Source organism: Hemibagrus wyckioides, linkage group LG18 (assembly GCF_019097595.1).
Source record: "Hemibagrus wyckioides isolate EC202008001 linkage group LG18, SWU_Hwy_1.0, whole genome shotgun sequence".
Lineage (NCBI taxonomy): Eukaryota > Metazoa > Chordata > Actinopteri > Siluriformes > Bagridae > Hemibagrus > Hemibagrus wyckioides.
The window spans coordinates 6,140,625-6,160,214 of NC_080727.1; the positions used below are offsets into that span (position 1 = coordinate 6,140,625).

The 19,590-nt window shown below is 39.4% G+C and overlaps 1 protein-coding gene across 5 annotated transcripts in view; it reads left to right on the forward strand.

The window, feature by feature from the left end:
* The window catches only part of cacna1bb (calcium channel, voltage-dependent, N type, alpha 1B subunit, b), a 124,531-nt gene that overhangs the window by 39,281 nt on the left and 65,660 nt on the right, over positions 1 to 19,590 (forward strand). For all 5 annotated transcript variants that reach the window (XM_058415943.1, XM_058415946.1, XM_058415945.1 and 2 more), the window contains exons 4-6: positions 4,602 to 4,693; positions 4,777 to 4,929; positions 7,041 to 7,234. In XM_058415943.1, the coding sequence (XP_058271926.1) occupies positions 4,602 to 4,693; positions 4,777 to 4,929; positions 7,041 to 7,234 (439 nt within the window). The remainder of the gene's footprint in view (positions 1 to 4,601; positions 4,694 to 4,776; positions 4,930 to 7,040; positions 7,235 to 19,590) is intronic.

Consider the following 19,590-nt stretch of genomic DNA (forward strand, 5'->3'; position numbering starts at 1 on the left):
CTCTTTAATTATAGGTGCAATAAGGCCCAGTGCATAATTATGGGCATTTTGGACTGCACTTAGAGAGATAGTGAGAGACAGTAGGGATGATGAGCAGGTTAGGAATAAAACACTCTCTTATTGTGCTGTTTTAATTGAGAGAAGTGACTGCACACAGGAGATTTGAGCTGCAGTTACTCACTGAATCTGTAGAGAGCCGTCTGAGCCCTGCTCCTGCTGCTGGCACTTATAACAAAAGTACATTTATGCAGTCTGACCCTTACAAATACCAACCATTTTACTCCGGGTATAATATATAAATGATAAGATTTAGCTGATTTATGTTTTCATAGTCAGAGCACAAATCTTGTGTGTGTGTGTGTGTGTGTGTGTTATTTGACACTGATGGCTCACGCTAGGCTGAATGACTTCATCAGCCTGCTCATTGAGAGTATTATAGGAAGTACATCCCACGCAGGTCACGTGACACCGTAACTCGTCAAGATGATGGAGCCGCAAACTCTGTTCCTCTTCCACAGAAGGGCAGGAGCGTAACATCACGGCGTAATGCGTATGGAGAAATGGCCAGGCGTAGCGTAAAATAGAGAGAGACGTTAGATAGTGGCACTGAGTTCAGGAAATGAATCGGCGCTAATCAGCCGAGGATGGGCTCCAGGAAGGGAGGGTGCTGTTTTGTTTCTGTTCTTTGTATTATAAGAAGATTTTTTTTTTTTTTTTCTGTAATCCAATTATATAGTTAGGCTTTTTTTTTAAAATGTCAACAGGAAGCCAGAGTCATAAACAGATTCTCTACAAATATAAAAGGATTATTGTTGCAAAACAGCAAACGTAATCCAGCTAAATGTATGAAACTTTACTGTAGACTCTATTTGCAGCAAAGAGTCAGGACACAAGTGTGAAAATTTGGGCCAGTCCAATCCTGTTTGGTGTCCAAACACAGGCTGGACAGGGCTAAAGGTCGAGAGTGGAAGTCAAAAAATGGGACGAATGATGATATATAAACTTCGGAGCAGCTTGGATTTAATGGGATTTTGCCAAATGAAGACAGGGTATAAACAGACAAACTAGTCAAGGGTAAAATGCAGAACAGGTCAATACACTCGGGTGAAACAGGCATGGGATGACATGGCTGGAGACAGGACTAGAACAAAAACAGAAAGACAAATGATTGATGCGAAAGTAGCAGTAACCACAACACATATTGAGAGATTAAACTTTAGGAATTTAGCTATGTTAAAATAATAGAATAAATATAGGTACTCACCTTAGTCCCATGAAATGACAAAATACCTATAATCTGAAATAATCTGAAAATACCCAAACAGTGGCTAGTGGAATATACAAAAAAACACAGCTAGCATGTAGGTGGTCTCTGTTTCAGCCAATCACCGGGTCAAATATCCTTACCACACAGATAAGGAGAGATAAGCAAAAAAATTCATTTTGACGTCTGCTATAGATTAAAGTCATGCAATATGAGCAACATTTTAAGGCTTTTCCATGAGCTACTAAGAGAACGTCACTAGTTGCATCACTGACCAGTCTGCAAAGGCTGTTTTTATCTGTTTTGAGTGAGCTTTCAGATCACACTGCACATCTATCGTGTCAGCACCCCACCTATGCTGAGTGACAGGGCACTCTTTGATGCTGCACTCCTGGGTCTGCTCCGTCACTTATCCAGAGGTGTGAAAACCACAATTCTAACACGATACAGCTGGGTACAACAGTAATTACCCAACAGGCTGGCTACTAAGGAGTACCAGCTCTCTCTCTCTCTCTCTCTTTCTCTATCTACAGAATAAGAAAAAAATCATTTAAATTCAGTGCATATCTTATTTTATTGGTTTATTCATGTTATGTATTGTGGGGGCATGGTGGCTTAGTGATTAGCATGTTTGCCCCTTACCTCCAGGGTTGTGGGGTTGATTTCTAGCTCTGGCATGGAGTTTGAATATTCTCCCTGTGGTCTAAGGGTTTTCTCCGGATATTCCGAGTTCCAAAGATGTGTGTGCGAGTTTTATAGGATAAGCAGTACAGAGGATTGATGGATGGATGCGATGTATTCTGTCTGTAAATCTGTCCTGAATAAATAAGATAAGGGCTGTGATTACCTCCACTTTAAAAAAAAAAAGTAATAATATTAAAAAAAAACCTTACTCGGGTCTTTAAACTAAACCCTGTCTGATGTTTCATGACTAAACGATGCTAGATATCTAGCTAAAGAGCTTTAAACAAAATGTCAATCTCCTCGGCTGTGTGTGTGTGTGAGAGTGTGTTTGTGTCTGTGTGTGAATATGTGTGTAGTGTATATGTGACTGATGGCTGATATCATTCCTAACCATATTTCCTGTGGCTGAGAGGAGGACCCCCCCTTTGCGGAGATGTGTGGTTTCGGTGATAAGAAGGATATTAAAAACCACTCTTCTTTCTCACTTTGGATCCTTCTGGCTTGACTAGAACATTTAGAATCATAAAACTGCGATGCTGCCTCACTCTCTGAGGCACACGTAAGTAAATTAGCGCAGGACTGAATATCCTGCTAAAATGGATTGGTTTATATTAGACAATATGGTCCAATAAAACTTTCGTAATGTACTAGTTAGCATAAGTTAATTTGTTTAGTACTATCTGAGGGTAATTTACTAAACAAAGAAACCAAACAACCCTCCATAATAATAATAATAATAATATAATAATAATAATTTTTATTATAGCTATTATTTATTTTTTTGTTTTTTTTCTATATTTATTTTTTATATATGTTTATTTATTTAGCCACAAGACGGCTTAAAAATAATAATCCTGTCTTTTCCTCACCACCGCTTGTCAGCTGATCTTCCTCCTGCTCAGTCTGTGTATGTTGAGTGGGTGGATGCGTTACGGGGGTGTTACGACAGCTCTGTCACAGTCACTGGATGATCTTTTAACTCCAGCTACAGCAATGTCCTCCTCTCTTCCTATACACATTTTTTCCTGCCTCGTCACATCCTATTCTCCACCTCGTCTTGTGTTCTGCCTTTCTCCTCATGCCCCCTCTAGCCATCTCCATTCCTCTGCTCTCTACGCCTACTTAATTCTCGCATCTTCTCCATCTGTTTTCCATCTATCCATCCTTGCTGTTGCTCTTTCTCTTTTTCTCCCCCGCCCCTTCCTCGCTCATCTTCTCTCAGCAGTCCGTGCCCCTCAGCTTTTCTCCTTCGCATTGCTCCCTCCCTTTCATTCAGCCGTCCTCTGCATCTAGTTTAAATGCAACATGTATACAGTTGTGTTATAAAAGCCCTGTGACTTTGCCCCCCCCCCAAGGCTTGAACGATATGATGTAACACAGACAATGGTACTTTCAGGAAGATGCACATGCTGGTTCCAGTCCAGTGCTCAATGAGGCTAATTCCTTAAATCTAGGCTCATGTGTGGTATGCTAGCTTGCTTCGTCTCCCAGGCAACATCAAATCGCCGTCATCTCAAAAGTAGATGCGTTATGGTATTAGATCAGATTATGTAAATTTCACAGAAACCCCCCCCACTCAGGGGTTTTGTTCAGTCATCTAAGGAGGTCTGTGTTTTTGAGGTATGCTTTTAGTGCTGGTCAGTTAAACAATAACGAGATACAGGGCTCTGGATGAGAAGGCATTAGGAATCATATCCAGAACGTCTTATAACACGACAAAATAGTCACAGATACATTGAACCTTGTGCTAGCGAGTTTATACCAGACAGCCTTGTTATATAATACGGTATGGTTTTATGTGGTTTGTAAACAATTCACAACACATTCATGCAATCATCCAATGAGCCAATCAACAATACATAAAATCCTGAAGTTAAGATCTTCAGCTGTTCATATCAAACCGCATAAAATGGAAAAATTCTCAGTGACTTTAACATTTTTCTTCGTGCCAAATGGGACATTTTAATTATTTCAAGAAACTGGATCTCCTGGAAATAAACGTTCATTAATTTCTTTAATCAGAAACTCTTCATTCATGAGAAAAGTTAAACAAAAATGACCAGACTGGTAACTCAATTAACCACTCCTTCTACTCATTATTTGTTTTAGCAGGAAAGTATCTCAGAACACACAACATCTTGAGGTGGATGATCTACAACAATTTCACTCCTGTCAGCCAAGAACAGGAATCTGAGGCTACAGCATGCACAGGCTAACAAAACAAAAAAAAAATAGAAGAGCTGAAGATTGGAAAAATATTGGCATCGACACAGAAAAGAATCTGACTCAAAAACACAACTGTTGATTTATGAAAATGAATGAGTGGCCAAATAATCAATGACAATCATAGCAGGAACAAGAGCAAGCTTTGGAAGTGGAAATATTCAGTGTATATAATATTCACATAAAGATTACCTCATTTGCCATTGTGAATAAATCACAGTGTCCAGAATATCACCTTCCTCTCAATTCCCAACAAATTATACAGTGTATTGGAGGATTTCTCTCCCCTCTAGGGTGCAGTAACTGAGCACTGACCCTAAGCGGTACATTGGGTTGTTTTTATAACTGCACTGAATATATGGAGACTATACTTGTGTGTGTGTACCTATGTGAAATGTGATACTAATAATAACTTGTGCATGTCTCGCAGGATTTTGGCCAAAGTGGGTTCGGATTTTGACCTAAGGACGCTGCGAGCTGTGCGAGTTCTGAGACCTCTCAAACTGGTGTCAGGAATCCCTAGTAAGTGTATAGAAGCAAGGAATATGTTATTTGTTATGTACCTGTCCTAAATGATCTTAATTAACAGTCTATGTGTGTGTCAGGTCTACAGGTTGTGTTGAAGTCCATAATGAAGGCCATGGTTCCTCTGCTGCAGATCGGCTTGCTGCTCTTCTTTGCCATTGTCATGTTCGCCATTATAGGAGTAGAGCTCTACATGGGCAAGTTTCAGAAGGCGTGCTTCAAACAAGGCACAGGTTTGTACTATCAGCTGAAACAGAGCCTGTAAGACTGACTGCTCTTTTCTACATCGGTGTACTCAGCATATTACAACAGTGGATTTTTTTTCGAGATCCTTTGAGAATTCTAGCTGACATTCTTAATTGCCTGAAAAAAAATAAATAAATCAAACAAGCTCCCACAAATGTAAATGAGCTGCTCATTTTGGTGTCATATTAAACAGTCTAACAGCTTATTAAATTTCAATATAAATTTTTATGAAGGGAAATAAACAGACATTATAATTAGTCAACTGTGGCAATTAAACTTCTTCTTCTGATGTGAAGAATATTAAACATACATAGGTTTAGATCAACATTGATTTTTAAGGGGGGGGGGGGGGGGCTAGATATAAGAACAGGCCTAGATACAGGTAGCATTTAATCGTGTAATATTGTCATGTGCATAGATTTAGTATAGAATTCAATTATATCTGCAGTATCATTATAGAAGTTCCCTCTGATTATCTAGCTTTCTATTCATCTACCCATCCTTCCTTCCTTCCTCCCTTCCTTCCTTCCTTCCATCCATCCATCTATGTATCTGTCCATCATCCTCAAGCATTTACAATCAAATGATTGTTTCATTAAAACTAATTGCACAGGGCATAATGAATGCACACTGTAACTCATTAAAACATATATACATCATTTAGTGAGATTTTAACACACCACTGGAGTGCAAGCAAGGGAACATCTGAAAACATTTTTCTCCAAGAGAAAAATATATAGTCAGCTCTTCTCAGAGACGACGTCCAGGGTGAACAACATTGAGATAATAATCGATAGTTTTCAATTATAATTTAGCTAACGTAACACAAAGCTGGTTTTTTTTTGGATCAATATATGCGGCGTATTGTTAGCTACACTATATCGGCACCCCTCCAAATCATTGAATTCAGGTGTTGTTTTTCAGGGGTTGGGCTCGGCCCCTTAGTTCCAGTGAAAGGAACTCTTAATGCTTCAGCATACCAAGACATTTTGGACAATTTCAGGCTCCCAAGTTTGTTGGAACAGTTTGGGGATGACCCCTTCCTGTTCCAACTTGACTGCACACCAGTGCACAAAGCAAGGTCCATAAAGACATGGATGAGCGAGTTTGGTGTGGAGGAACTTGACTGCCCCGTACAGAGTCCTGACCTCAACCCAAGAGAGGATGAATTAGGGATGAATTAGAGCGGAGACTGTGAGCCAGGCCAAAACTGGGATGTCTGCGATTTCATGCACATGAATTTAATATGGAGTTGTCCCGCCCTTTGCAGCTATAACAGCTTCAACTCTTCTGGGAATGCTTTCCACAAGGTTTAGGAGTGTGTGGGAAGTTTCACCATTCCTCTAAAAGCGCATTTGTGAGGTCAGGCACTGATGTTGAATGAGAAGCCTGGCTTACAGTCTCCGCTCTAATTCATCCCAAATGTTCTATCGGGTTGAGGTCAGGACTCAGTTAGTCGCAGGCCAGTCAGGTTCCTCCACACCAAACTCACTCATCCATGTCTTTATGGACCTTGCTTTGTGTACTGCTGTGCAGTCATGTTGGAACAGGAAGGGATCATCCCCAAACTGTTCCCTCAAAGTTGGGAGCATGAAATTGTCCAAAATGTCTTGTTATGCTGAAGTATTAAGAGTTCCTTTTACTGGAACTAAGGTGCCGAGCCCAACCCCTGAAAAACCTGAATTCAATGGTTTGGAGGGGTGTCCCAAAACTTTTGACAATATAGTGTTAGATTACACTATATTATCCTATCTCTGTTTGAGCACTTGTTTTATTTATGTATTTTTAATCCTCCCTCTCTGACCAGCAATGCAAAATAGTCTGCTAACTTTTCTTCATCTTAATCCCAGTCAAACAGCAGTTATCAAATACTATTTTTATCTGATTATCTATGACAAGCTCACAATCGATTCAGAACATCAATCTTACAAAAATAAATGACTATTACTAGTTGTAATTGCTATTGCTGATTATTGGGGCTGTTAGATACAGCCCACATATCCAGCATATTACAAGCAACAGTAAATATAAAAAACGTCACAGTAAGCAATTGTGTACCTAACTGATGTGTCTGTGTGTTCTTTGTACGAATGTATAGAGGAGCTGGCTGAAGAATACCCATGTGGCTTGGAACCTCCATCTAGGCTGTGTCCCAATGGCACCGAGTGTAGGAAAGGCAGTGCGTGGAAAGGACCAAACTACGGCATTACTAACTTCGACAACATCTTGTTCGCCATACTCACCGTCTTCCAGTGCATCACCATGGAAGGATGGACAGATATCCTTTACCACGTGAGTAGCCTGGATATCACAAGATTGTGATTTCATTTCCAGTGCTTTAATGTATGCACTACGCTACATCTCAGGATGGTTGACGCTGTCTGTTGTGCTTGACTGACTCCTGAAATCTGCAGAGGGACTGACTGTCTCATCTAGTAATAAAATTTAGATCTTGTGTGTGGTGGCATGAATATTGAACATGCACAAGGGAAAAACAGTCTGGTTGTTCTACTTGTGGGACAAAATCTTTTGTCTGTATATCTAGAGACATTCTTACTCATCTTGTAGAGGCAGAGTTGCCAGGAAGTTATTGTAATTAATATTTGCATGCAATGTTCCTTCCCAAAGCAGCTTTATAGGAATATATAAATTCAGGATATACATTTTTACATTTAGAAATTTATCCCTATGAGCAAACCAGAGGCAACAATGGCAAGGAAAAAGTCCCTGAGATGATACCCAGAGGCAATGATGGCAAAGATATAGTCCCTGAGGCGATATATACATATAAAACCTGACGATATAGGCGTGAAAATATACAGCATGAATTTTTAAAATGAACAAATTACACAACTGCTGAAAATGAAGAAGAGAAACAGTGACCGAATAAGTCAGTAAAACATAGAACTAAGTAAGTTAGCTATGAAGGATTGACAATCTAATTTAGCATACTTGCCAGCTAGACTAACATTACCTAGCATTGCCGAGCTTTACTTCCATTTTACATGTTGAACTTACCCTGTTTTGCTAACAACAAACTAGAAAAAGACTTGAAAAATGTTTCAAAAATTGCCATCTGTTGAGTCGAGGAAACTGATTGAACACAACAGGTTTGCTAAGTATGCTAAGTATTTCATTCACATGGATTCTGTTATTTATCAGTAAATTGTTACTAACAGTCCTATGGCACATACCCCAATGGCCTCAGCAAGACTGAAAAAGACTCTTTTCTTTAGGAAAAAGGCAAGACGTCGATATTGAAGGTGATATTAATTTTAAAGACAATTCTATTGGACTTTATGAGATTAAATAATTGTACTTTTATGGCATTCATATGCATGTGCAATGGGAAATATTATAGAGTACTGTACTATGAAACACCAGCTGCACTAATAAGAAACGTCGACAGGACAACGCTTTTACGTTGGCAGCATCGTAGCTTTATTCCTAACGCTGTCGAATCCCCAGCAGGCTTCCAAATTGAATGGCTCTGCCATATGTTTTCTTTATCTTCCTTCATCTGCCTGTGAGTTTGATTAGGATGAAATTTAAACAGGTTTATTGAATTAATTTGATTTGGTAGATATTCTATAAAAACTTTAGGCGAGTTACTCAGACACGCCTGGTTTAGACCATAATGAAAAAACACGTAGTCCTGCTTTGTGTATGGCTCTCACTGTTGTTTTTCTACACACATCAGCCTTTCCTTCTCCTTAAAGCTTCACATCTAACCTCACTTGAATAGTTATATAGTCCCTACAAGAATGTCCAGCTATTTGTCCGCAGTGCAGCCAGCCATTACAAACCACTGTGAATTTAAGGTCAGGGTAACCTCGCCAGCTACTTCCTTCCAGCAGTTTCAGTGCTGTTTAGCCTTCAGGAAGCCAGCCTGTGCACAGCGGGAGCTCTGCAATGGCTTTTTGGTAGAGAGGATGCTGTAGCAAGCTGGCATGCTTACACCTGGCCCAATCTCACTGGCTGTGAAATGCATCAGTGTGCCAGAACTTGGTGGGGAAGCAGCATATGCCACTCATATGCTGCAAGTCTGTGGCAGAAAGGAAAACATTGTGGGGCCAGCTGCATGCCCGCCCTGCCTCATTTTCATTCATTCTGTCTCTAATCTTCATACATACTCTGCCCCTACTTTTGCATGCATGTGTTATGGCTGTTTCTCTTGATGTTACAGCTTTCGAACCATGCGGAGTGTCAGAATAGCAGTCAGTCTGACTGTGCAGCCTGAGGCCTCGTTCCTACAGCCGGATCACTGCCGCGTTTATATTCAGTAACACAGCAGTCTTGCTCATGCAATATTGACTAATTCTTCATTTTTCAACTGCTAAACTTTTCTGTCAGCGTATATTATTTACTACTAATGTCACTGCATTAATCAAACCATTTATAGATTAACAGATTTATAATAATTGGATGAATAATTAAATAATAATTAGGGATTTAATTATATCAGTGGATTTTATTTCTATAATTGCCTTTTTTTTTATAAACAAAAAGTGGCTTTGAATTCTTATGTCCAGTTGCACCAGTAGAATGTAAGCTCTGTGGTCATTGTGGTAATGTTTATGGACTACTAAAACATCAACAGGTATCAGAGGTTTAATATAATACATGCACCAGGAAATTATTTTTCATTATTATAATGATCATATAATATCATTATTATATTATAATTGTTATTAAATTATTACCTGGAAATTATGTTCAAAGTTCAGAATAAAACATGCAGGTTTAATCATTACACATTTCTCTCTCTCTCTCTCTCTCTCTCTCTCTCTCTCTATATATATATATATATAATAAGAAAGATTTCAGTATGCAGGAAGTGCTTTTGTGGTATGTTTATAAGGACACATATTCATACTGATACTTGGAACGTGTTTAAATATCAAACGGCGTAACAAACGCTTTACTCAGCTAGCGTAAAATGTCATATGTCAACTCGATATTATAGCCAAAGTGCAACATTTTCCTGCTTAAATAAATTCTGTTGATCAGCAAATTCAAAGGCAGATTAAATCCACAACTGCTTGTTGCCTTTCTTTTTGCTAGGGTTTATTACCTAAATGTCATGGTTGCACAAGAGTCAAAGCCAGAAAAGGACACACTCTTCGAATACAAGAGCGTTCTGCTTACAGTGAATGCTTTAGGACTGTCTTTATGTCTTTTATTCCTTATGATTAAACTTATGTATGGTGCAATTGGCTCCAACACCAGTAAATATAATGCATCTATAGGAAGCTTTCAGTTTAGTGGTTGGTAATGATGATAAATCATGGAGCTCTAATTCCTTTCTGTTCTGTTTCCTATATACATTTGAGCTGATTTTCAAAGCAGAATGTTAGAGGCAGTACAGCATATACGGCAGACCTCCTTTAATGTATTCTTTGAGCTTATTGGCTTGTACGGGAAGTCATTTTCTTTACGATATAATCAGTGCTGACAAAATGAAGAATTATTCCTCTTCTGTATGTAGACCAATGTTCTAGTAGCTTTTTAAATACATTTTCACTCGTTTGAACAGTGAACACCAGCCGATTGCGTATTGTTCCCCCCCAGATATTTCACATTCAGCTTTTATAATCAGTCATGGAAAGTAAACAACGTTAATGCATTCTGTAAAACACCAAATCGTTACTTACACAGAATGCGATTTGCCTAAGACCATATACAGTTTTCATTTTAATCATCCGATGTGGTCCTCCACCCAGTCTTGGGGAAATGGTGAGGGTGTGGTGCATCCTGTAAATCTTGGTTGAAAACCAATACCAGGCAATAAAAAGCTGTTTTTTGAAATACAGATACTGGAATTGTATTTAGTTCAACATGGTGAATGACATCCAAACATCCATACATCCATCCATCCATCTGTTTTTTGTGCTGCTTATCCTACACAGTGTCACAGGGAACCTGGAATCTATCATACAGATACTGGAGTAGTATTTAGTTCAACATGGTGAATGACATCCATCCATCCATCCATCCATTGTTTGTACTGCTTATCCTACACAGGGTCACAGGGAAACTGGAGTCTATCATATAGATACTGGAATAGTATTTAGTTCAACATAGTGAATGACATCCATCCATCCATCCATCCATCCATTGTTTGTACTGCTTATCCTACACAGGGTCACAGGGAAACTGGAGTCTATCTCAGGCACAAGGCAGGGGACACTCTGGACACACACACTATCACACACACTCACCCACTACAGACAATTTAGAGACGGCAATCAGCCTGGACTGGGGGATGAAACCAAAGGAAACCCCTGAAGAACAGGAAGAATATATAAACTCCACAGAGACAGAAATCTAACCCTCCTGGTGATGCGAGGCAAACATGCTAATGACTAAGCAACTGTGTCCCTGTGCTAAAATATGGATCAATATTTGATAAACAGAGCAATCAACATTCACATCAAACATGAGAGTGAGGGAAAATCTCAGTTTTCAGTGACTTCTCAGTGATTGTTGAATTGTTTCTGGTGCCTTTCAAGCAGGTTTGAATAACTCAGAAACAGCTGATCTACTGGGATTTTCGCACACAGAATTCTCGAGAGTTTACACAGAATAGTGCAAAACAAAATAGAACCAGTGAGCAGCAACAGCTCTGGGGGCAAAAATGCTTTGTTAAGAGAATAGCCAGGTTGAATTGACAGCCTGGAGACATGCAGGACTGCTATGGATGGTACCAAAGATGGCTTTGGACTGCGATTGTCATGAATTGTTAAGCTCTCAAGTCTCTGTTAGTAAATAGTTGAACATTTTGACAAGATATACTGTATGTTAAAACTAGAATAAATTTCCTGGGTCCACAATTGGACTTTTTGACCATATATGACACAGTTATGGAAGGGAAAAGATTTATAATAATGATTTATAATATATCACCTTCTGGTTTATATTCAGCTGGACATCCTGTAAAGTATATATATATATATATATACACTAGTGCTGGATTTCTCTATGGGTTTCCTATTCCCATTCTTACTGTTGGTCGTGTTTCCTTTGTACTGATCTACTGTTAAGGCTCCTCCTTTAGTTTAAATGACTAAACGTTTATGCCGGAGTAGGTAAGATAATAAAATGCATCAGACTCCAGACTCCATTTTCTAGATTACGTTCTGTGCTATGACTGCGTGGAGTTACAGCATGCCATGTGACACTGAAGATTAATGGGGGAATTCAGTAATGAGATTAACTGAGAGATCACAGGAATAGTATATTTAGTCTAATTGCATGAAATATTCTGCAGCATCATACTTGAAGGAAAAAGTCCACCCTGAACAAGTATATTACTCTTTATCATAGACATGTGATCTTCAGCGGCAACGGAGATATATTTCTTTATTATATATAAATTTGTGGATGTGGATAGTTAATGCAGTGGGAATTAACCCTTGCTTTATTTCTGTCTAAAGAGATTGATGCAGCAGCACTTTAGTCATTTGGTCTGTTTCATCTATACATTTTTTACACACAGATCAGCTTCCAAAAGCTTCAAGCTAGCATTCATGGACACCATTCATTCGTCCATTTGAATGTGTCATCATACAGCTGGACCTTTGAGCCCATTGTTTGCTGTCTCCAATATGTTTCTGTTGGAATTCTCATTAATATAAGATTAAATGCTGATGGAAATGGAAATGGTATGGAAAGTGACACAAAAGCTGTTGTTTTTTTTGACTGTTAGACCTTTTGTTAAACTGTTAAAGATTCTGTTAAACACCCCCCCCTTGTGAAATCAGGGCGGAGTTTTCCTTTAAGTACTGCACATAGACCAAACCTGGGTGTAACATGACTATTGCTTGAATACTGAATACTGAATGCCAGTCCAACTCATTCTGCATAGCCATATTTGGAGCTTTAAGCTTGTACATTTGATCCACAGAAAGCAAAACATCATCTCCTAGCTAGTAATTTAGATTCATTTGGGTATTTGAGTCTGAGGAGAAACTAGGGAGCAACAGCGTGATAGAGGCAGTGGGAGGCGGAGCCCTTTGCTAAAGATGATAGCAGCCCTCATTTTACGCTTGTTGATTTTACTGTGTTTCTGCTTTTATTGTAGATTAATAGATTTCTGCTTAATTGCCCTGCTGGGTCATGCACTGTACCAGAGGTCTGATAAGGTCTGCTGATATGCTACATTTTAAAATTTTGACTTTTGCATTCGTAAACAAAATATATTACGAAACACGGAGCAGAATTGAATGAATGTTTTCGTAACCTCGCTTCCTGATTATGTTTTCATTCAAATCCAGCATCGTCGTTCTGCTCCATGGTAACACCTGCAGTGATGGTCATGATGATACCAAAAAAAGCAAAATAGATTCCTTTATGTCGTTTCTTCCCTTAATTTGTCCACTGTTGGGATCTCGGACAATAAGTGGCGTCTTAGTCCGAGTGTGTTCCAGGTGAAACCTGTGCAGTCAGTAGATGTTTGTGGAGGGTGGGTAAAAAAAAACAACAGTCTCATTACTGCAGGCTGACTCACTAGGCCTGTATGCACCTTGACCCTGTTGCTTCGCCACCCTGAGACGTCAGACACACGGGCATGCTCATTAAACCTAGTTAAAAATAGCCTGTCAGCGCCGGACTGAGAGGAAGTATATTTGCACTCAAGCAACAGTGAATCATTGCTTCCATATTATCGTATTGTCTTCTCCTTCACGCTCTTCTCTTTGCATCTCCTCCCACCTTCTTCAATGATGTAGCTAATTGTGGCGGCAGTGAAAAAGGAAAGCCGAGGGACGTTAACGGATGCTGCTACTAGAATGAAATCAGTGTTTTTCTTCTTTTTTTTTAATGTCAGCTCTAAAACTTTATTCTAGCGTAATTCAACATTACTTTATATTTCATATGTCCAGTCATGATCTCAATTCTACAGATTTTTTTAAAAAAAATATTTTTTTAGTTTGCATTCTGGTTTTTTCCACACAGTATTGTTCATTTTACTCTATAGTTGTGAAGTTGTGAGTCACAGGATGTATGAGATCAAAAGGCCAGGGAGAAGATGGTTGCAATTTGTCTACTAGTGTAAAAGCACTGTAATAGAGATCATGCTCGAATTAGAAAATATGCTTCTTTCATCTTTGGCCTTTGAAACTTGAATTGCTTCTAGAGTATTAAAAGATCACATCCTTTTATTGTTCTATAGATTTCCACTTAAATGTTGTTTGGCTCCCTTTATGGACGGGAGAAACTGTGTCAATGGTCAACAGATAAAACGTCTTTGGTTACAGAATATTGAAAATCATTCATATATTTGGTTTCGAATATAATTTCTCAGCTTTTGTTTGTTTTATATTAACATTGATCTAACCAGTATGGGAACATAATGTTTGGCATGATTTTCTCTTATCCTCTCTCTCTCTCTCTCTCTCTCTCTCTCTCTCTCTCCCTTGCTCTCTCTCTCTGTCTGACCATTTAATCATGTGTCACTTTCACACTATAACCGACTTTCTGCCGTAAAACTGGTCACAGTGTGTATTTCCCTCACTTTGTTGTGTTGTCCATTTTTCTTTTGTCCTTATTCATGTCAATAATTATGGGAGAGTTGAAAGTGCAGTAGATGGGTACTATGAATTTAAACACCGCAAAATATATGCCAGTTAACCATAAGTACACCGATCAGGCATAACATTATGAGCAGTGACAGGTGAAGTGAATAACACTGATGATCTCCTCATCATGGCACCTGTTAGTGGGTGGGATATATTAGGCAGCAAGGGAACATTTTGTCCTCAAAGTTGTTGTGTTAGATGCAGGAAAAATGGGCAAGCGTAAGGATTTGAGCGAGTTTGATAAGGGCTAAATTGTGATGGCTAGACCACTGGATCAGAGCATCTCCACTCTTGTGGGGTGTTCCCGGTCTGCAGTGGTCAGTATGAGGTCCATGGAGGCCCAACCTTGCAAATTAAAGGATCTGTTGCTAACATCTTGGTGCCAGATACCACAGCACACCTTCAGGGATCTAGTGGAGTCCATGCCTTAATGGGTCAGGGCTGTTTTAGCAGCAAAATGGGGACCAACACAATATTAGGCAGGTGGTCATAATCTTACACCCGGTCAGTGTATTAGCAATAGCATAATGAATTTGAAAAGTAGCTGGTTATTTAATGATTAAACTTGGCTGTCTTTGTCAGGAGGCTAAAACGGGCCCAAGATAATTATGCATTATCATTGTTATGGTTAAATTCGCAAGAACTATACCAGTCTCCAGATTCCCAGATACTGAGAACACATGTTTTGAATAGCTGATTGTAGTATTTGTCGTACCAGCTTCTGATATTACGTAACTGTATCTAAGCTTATTTGATTTTTCTGCTGAAAGATTGTAATAACAATTCAGATGACTTGCTTCATTTGTTCACCAGTTGCATGACTATACATAGTCACATAGCAAACATTCTCTGAGTGTGATTGCAATCCTATGTGCAGTACACTAGATCATTGATTATTGTTTACAACATATCCTCCACGTTGTTGTCATGGTTTAATCAATTCAGCGACGCATGCGAGGATCCACATTGTGAGAGCAAGAGCTGAGCTTCACGGTACAGCAGGACCTTTGTCCCGTGACTGGGAACACTGGGTTAGAGTACTCTGTGTTGCAGGTAATTCAAGTGTCAATCACCAGGGTTCAGACAACTTCATTCTCTCTATGCTTCACATGACAGCGTGCAGAAGATAATCCAGATGACAGTTTACTAATATGTTGCTCTGTCAGCAGAGAAAGTGCCTGGTATTTAGAGTCAGCAGTTTAAGTTGATTTTTTAGAGCGATTACGAAAATCACATACTGCAGCACATGGCTCTGAGAGTGCCAGCTTTTTCTTGATCAGTGGTGAGATTTAAACAAAGAAGCAAGAGACAGTTTGCTCAGGTGCCCAATGGTGGACCTGGGATTTGAATTCACAACCTTCCGGTCAGTTGTCCAATGCCTTAACCTTAACTTAAATGCTGCCACATTCCCCACAACAATGATAGTGATAAATAAATCAGAAGATGGCACTCAAATCTATTTAAAGTTTGTAATATTGCTGTATAAATTATCTTACCTGTAATTATAACTAACAACATTTTTCTTCCTTGTTATTCAGCAGCTTATAACATAGCACTTGATCCAGCTAGTAGTTTTTTTATATAGTACAGTGATACCTCGGTCCTCGACCACCCCGTGTTCGAATTTTCTGTATTCGATTCGAATTTTCGATCGAATTTGACCTCGGTGTACGAAAATATTTTTGGTGTACGACTCGCCTGTCAGGAACGCCGGTTCTTGTTTCATAAAGGATTGCAACGAATATCAATATTTTGAACAAAATTCAAACAAATGTTAATGTGAACTGTATTTTCGAACACAAATTCTACCCTGGCGTAGACGATAGATAGACGACTGGATCAGAGCATCTCCAGAATTGCAGCTCTTGTGAAGTGTTCCCAGTCTGCAGTGGTCAGTATGAGACCCATGGAGGCCCCACCTCGCAACTTACAGACGGGACTTAAAGGATCTGCTGCTTACATCTTGGTGCCAGATACCACAGCACACCTTCAGGGATCTAGGTGGGGTCCATGGGGTCCATGCCCTGGGTCAGGGCTGTTTTAGCAGCAAAATGGGGACCAACACAATATTAGGTATAACATAATGTTATGCCCGGTTGGTGTATAGATGAATCAGTTTACACAGGTCACCTGTTCTGAAAGCATCATCTGTGAGTGCTTGTGTTATAACCCCATGCTATCTTTTGTGGTATAATTTCAGTAGCCATGTCTCGGAAAAAGGGGAAATCAGGCATCATTGTTGCCAAGAGGAAAGTTGTGAGATCAACCATCGTGTTGAAACAGATTAATTCATTTTACATTATTTCCTATGGGGAAAAATAATTCGGTTTTCGACCAAATCGATATTCGACCAGACTTTTGGAACGAATTAAGGTCGAACACAGTGGTACCACTGTACTTTGGTGGTTAACTGTGTGTACAGCTTCTTCTTCTTCTTAAAAAACTTCCCAAGTCAGAAGTACATGTAGTAGTAAATTGTACTAAGGCAATTGTATTAATCTGTATTAAATTGAATGATCATTTGAGTTAAATCAACTCACTCACAATTACAGTCCACTTCCAGGCTATTTTTTCAAACTATAATGGTTACTCAGACAAGGAAGATGGATCAAGCTATGGCATAATAAAATGTAACCTACTTTTGGATATAACACCTTGATATTACAACAAGAATGAATTTAAATCTGGTCCTGATGTTTATCCAAGAAGAGGAATTAAGTAAGCGGGACATTTTTGCTGCAGTCACTGCAATTGACTCCAAGATTGTGTCAATAAAATCAGTTTTACAGTAAAGAGTCCTTTGAGAATTTTCTGTCCAATTTGATACAAAATCACTCTGAAACACTGCACCTGTCAGCCTGACCCTTTTACAACCTTCCCTGTAGTCTAGTGCACCTGTTCTTTATTTACACACTCGTTTCTTTTGTAAAACGTTCACAGTACCTGCCGCAAGCACGATGCTCAGCATTGTGTGCCTATATAGGTTTTATTCGACTTCATAATTTTGGGTTATTAGCTCTTGGTAGTAGACATTTATGTGCCTGCATCTGGAACCAGTCTCAAAGGTCCTGCTTTGTCATAAGAACTTCTTCGCTTGGTTTATGTTTATGAGGCCCCACAGGGCTTAATGCATTCAAAAGCATGTGCTAAATGTAACCTTGTGAATTACCAATGACAAAAGAAAGTGATAAAAAAGATTCAAGCTTGTACTAGCTGAGAAACGTCTCTGGGAATTGCATTTCCCAAGCACACAGACATATTAAGCCTTTATTTGAACGCTCTACGGTGATATATTGCCTTGACATTTAAGGGAAGATAAACTTATTCCCTCCTCAGCACATGTGTATGTTTGACACTCCCATTGTGCATTCACTACCAATCACAGGTACTTTTCATATAGTTCTGTCTACACACTCCATCTAGACTTTACTGCTTCTCTTACACTTTGTTTTTAAGAGGTTTGTATGTGAGCGCAGGCTCGAAAAGGGTGAGCTGAGGGGGTAAAAAAAACTGCAGAGATATCGTAACACATGCTAGGATTGTGGGGTGGGAAAGAACAAAGTGGTCCCTTGCCAATATAAGACACATCTGTTCCCTTCTATTTTAACAGGGTCCAAAACTTTATTTTCCTTCCCAAATAGCTGACTCCTCACCTGCTCGATGATGCAAGTTTGAAGAGTTTTCGCCCGCCCACTTCTCCCTCCTCCACATCCTGTAGCAGGGACAGCTTTTGAGGAAATGGAACAGATAGGCAGCCGGTGGGCGAGAGGACTTCCACAAGCAAACTGTAGTGACAGTAAAAAAAATATGATGGTGTTGTAAAGTAGCATACATATATATATATATATATATACTTTCTATGCACTTTTAACACCACAAGATTGTTCATTTACTCTTGAATCTTGAATCTTTTCTCCAAGAGATTCTGTGTCATTTGCAGCTCTCCACTATCCAAGCAAAATACGAAATCAGTTATATCCTATCATTACATAACATTTTGACCACCTGCCTAATATTGTGTTGCTCCCCCTTTTGCCCTGACCCATCATGCACTGTGTATTCTGACACCTTTCTATCAGAACCAGCATTAACTTCTTCAGCAATTTGAGCAACAGTAGCTGATCTGTTAGATCGGATCTCACGGTCCAGCCTTCACTCCCCACGTGCATCAATGAGCCTTGGCCGCCCATGACACTGTCTCTGGTTCACCACTGTTCCTTCCCTGGATCACTTTTGATAGATACTGACCACTGCAGACCAGGAACACCCCACAAGAGCTGCAGTTTTGGAGATGCTCTGATCCAGTGGTCTAGCCATCACAATTTGGCCCTTGTCAAACTCGCTCAAATCCTTACGCTTGTCCATTTTTCCTGCTTCTAACACATCAACTCTGAGGACAAAATGTTCACTTGCTGCCTAATATATCCCACCCACTAACAGGTGCCATGATGAGGAGATCATCGGTGTTATTCACTTCACCTCTCACTGCTCATAATGTTATACCTGAACGGTGTATGTCAGGACACATGAGCATGTTCAGTGAATATTAGCAATAGCATCATGAATTTGAAAAGTAACTGGTTATTTAAAGATTAAACTTGGCTGCCTTTCTCAGGAGGCTAAAACAGGGCCAGGGATGGATCTTTCAAGATAATGATGCCAGAGGTTCATCTGCATCAACAAACAAATCATTGTTATGACTATATTTGCAGTGACTATACCAGTCTCCAGATTTCCAGATATGTTTTATAGGCATTTTCTATAGATGATTGTAGGATCTTATATGTTCTCCATGGAGCAATGAACCATGATCTCCTTAAAGAGCTCTCTCTGTAAAGTGGTAACCTTTGTGTTTACAGGAAGAGGTCTGGTCTTTACTAACTGTGGATGTGCAAATTATATTAAAATTAAGATTGCCCTTATGTACACTGCAGAAGTATTCAACCTCCCCCAACACACACACACACACTTACATACACACATCTGTTCCTGGAAGTGCCTAGAGTTTGATAGAAAACAAGTGTTTTGAAAAATCTGCATCAGTTAGATTCTAAAAATAAATTGAAAGAC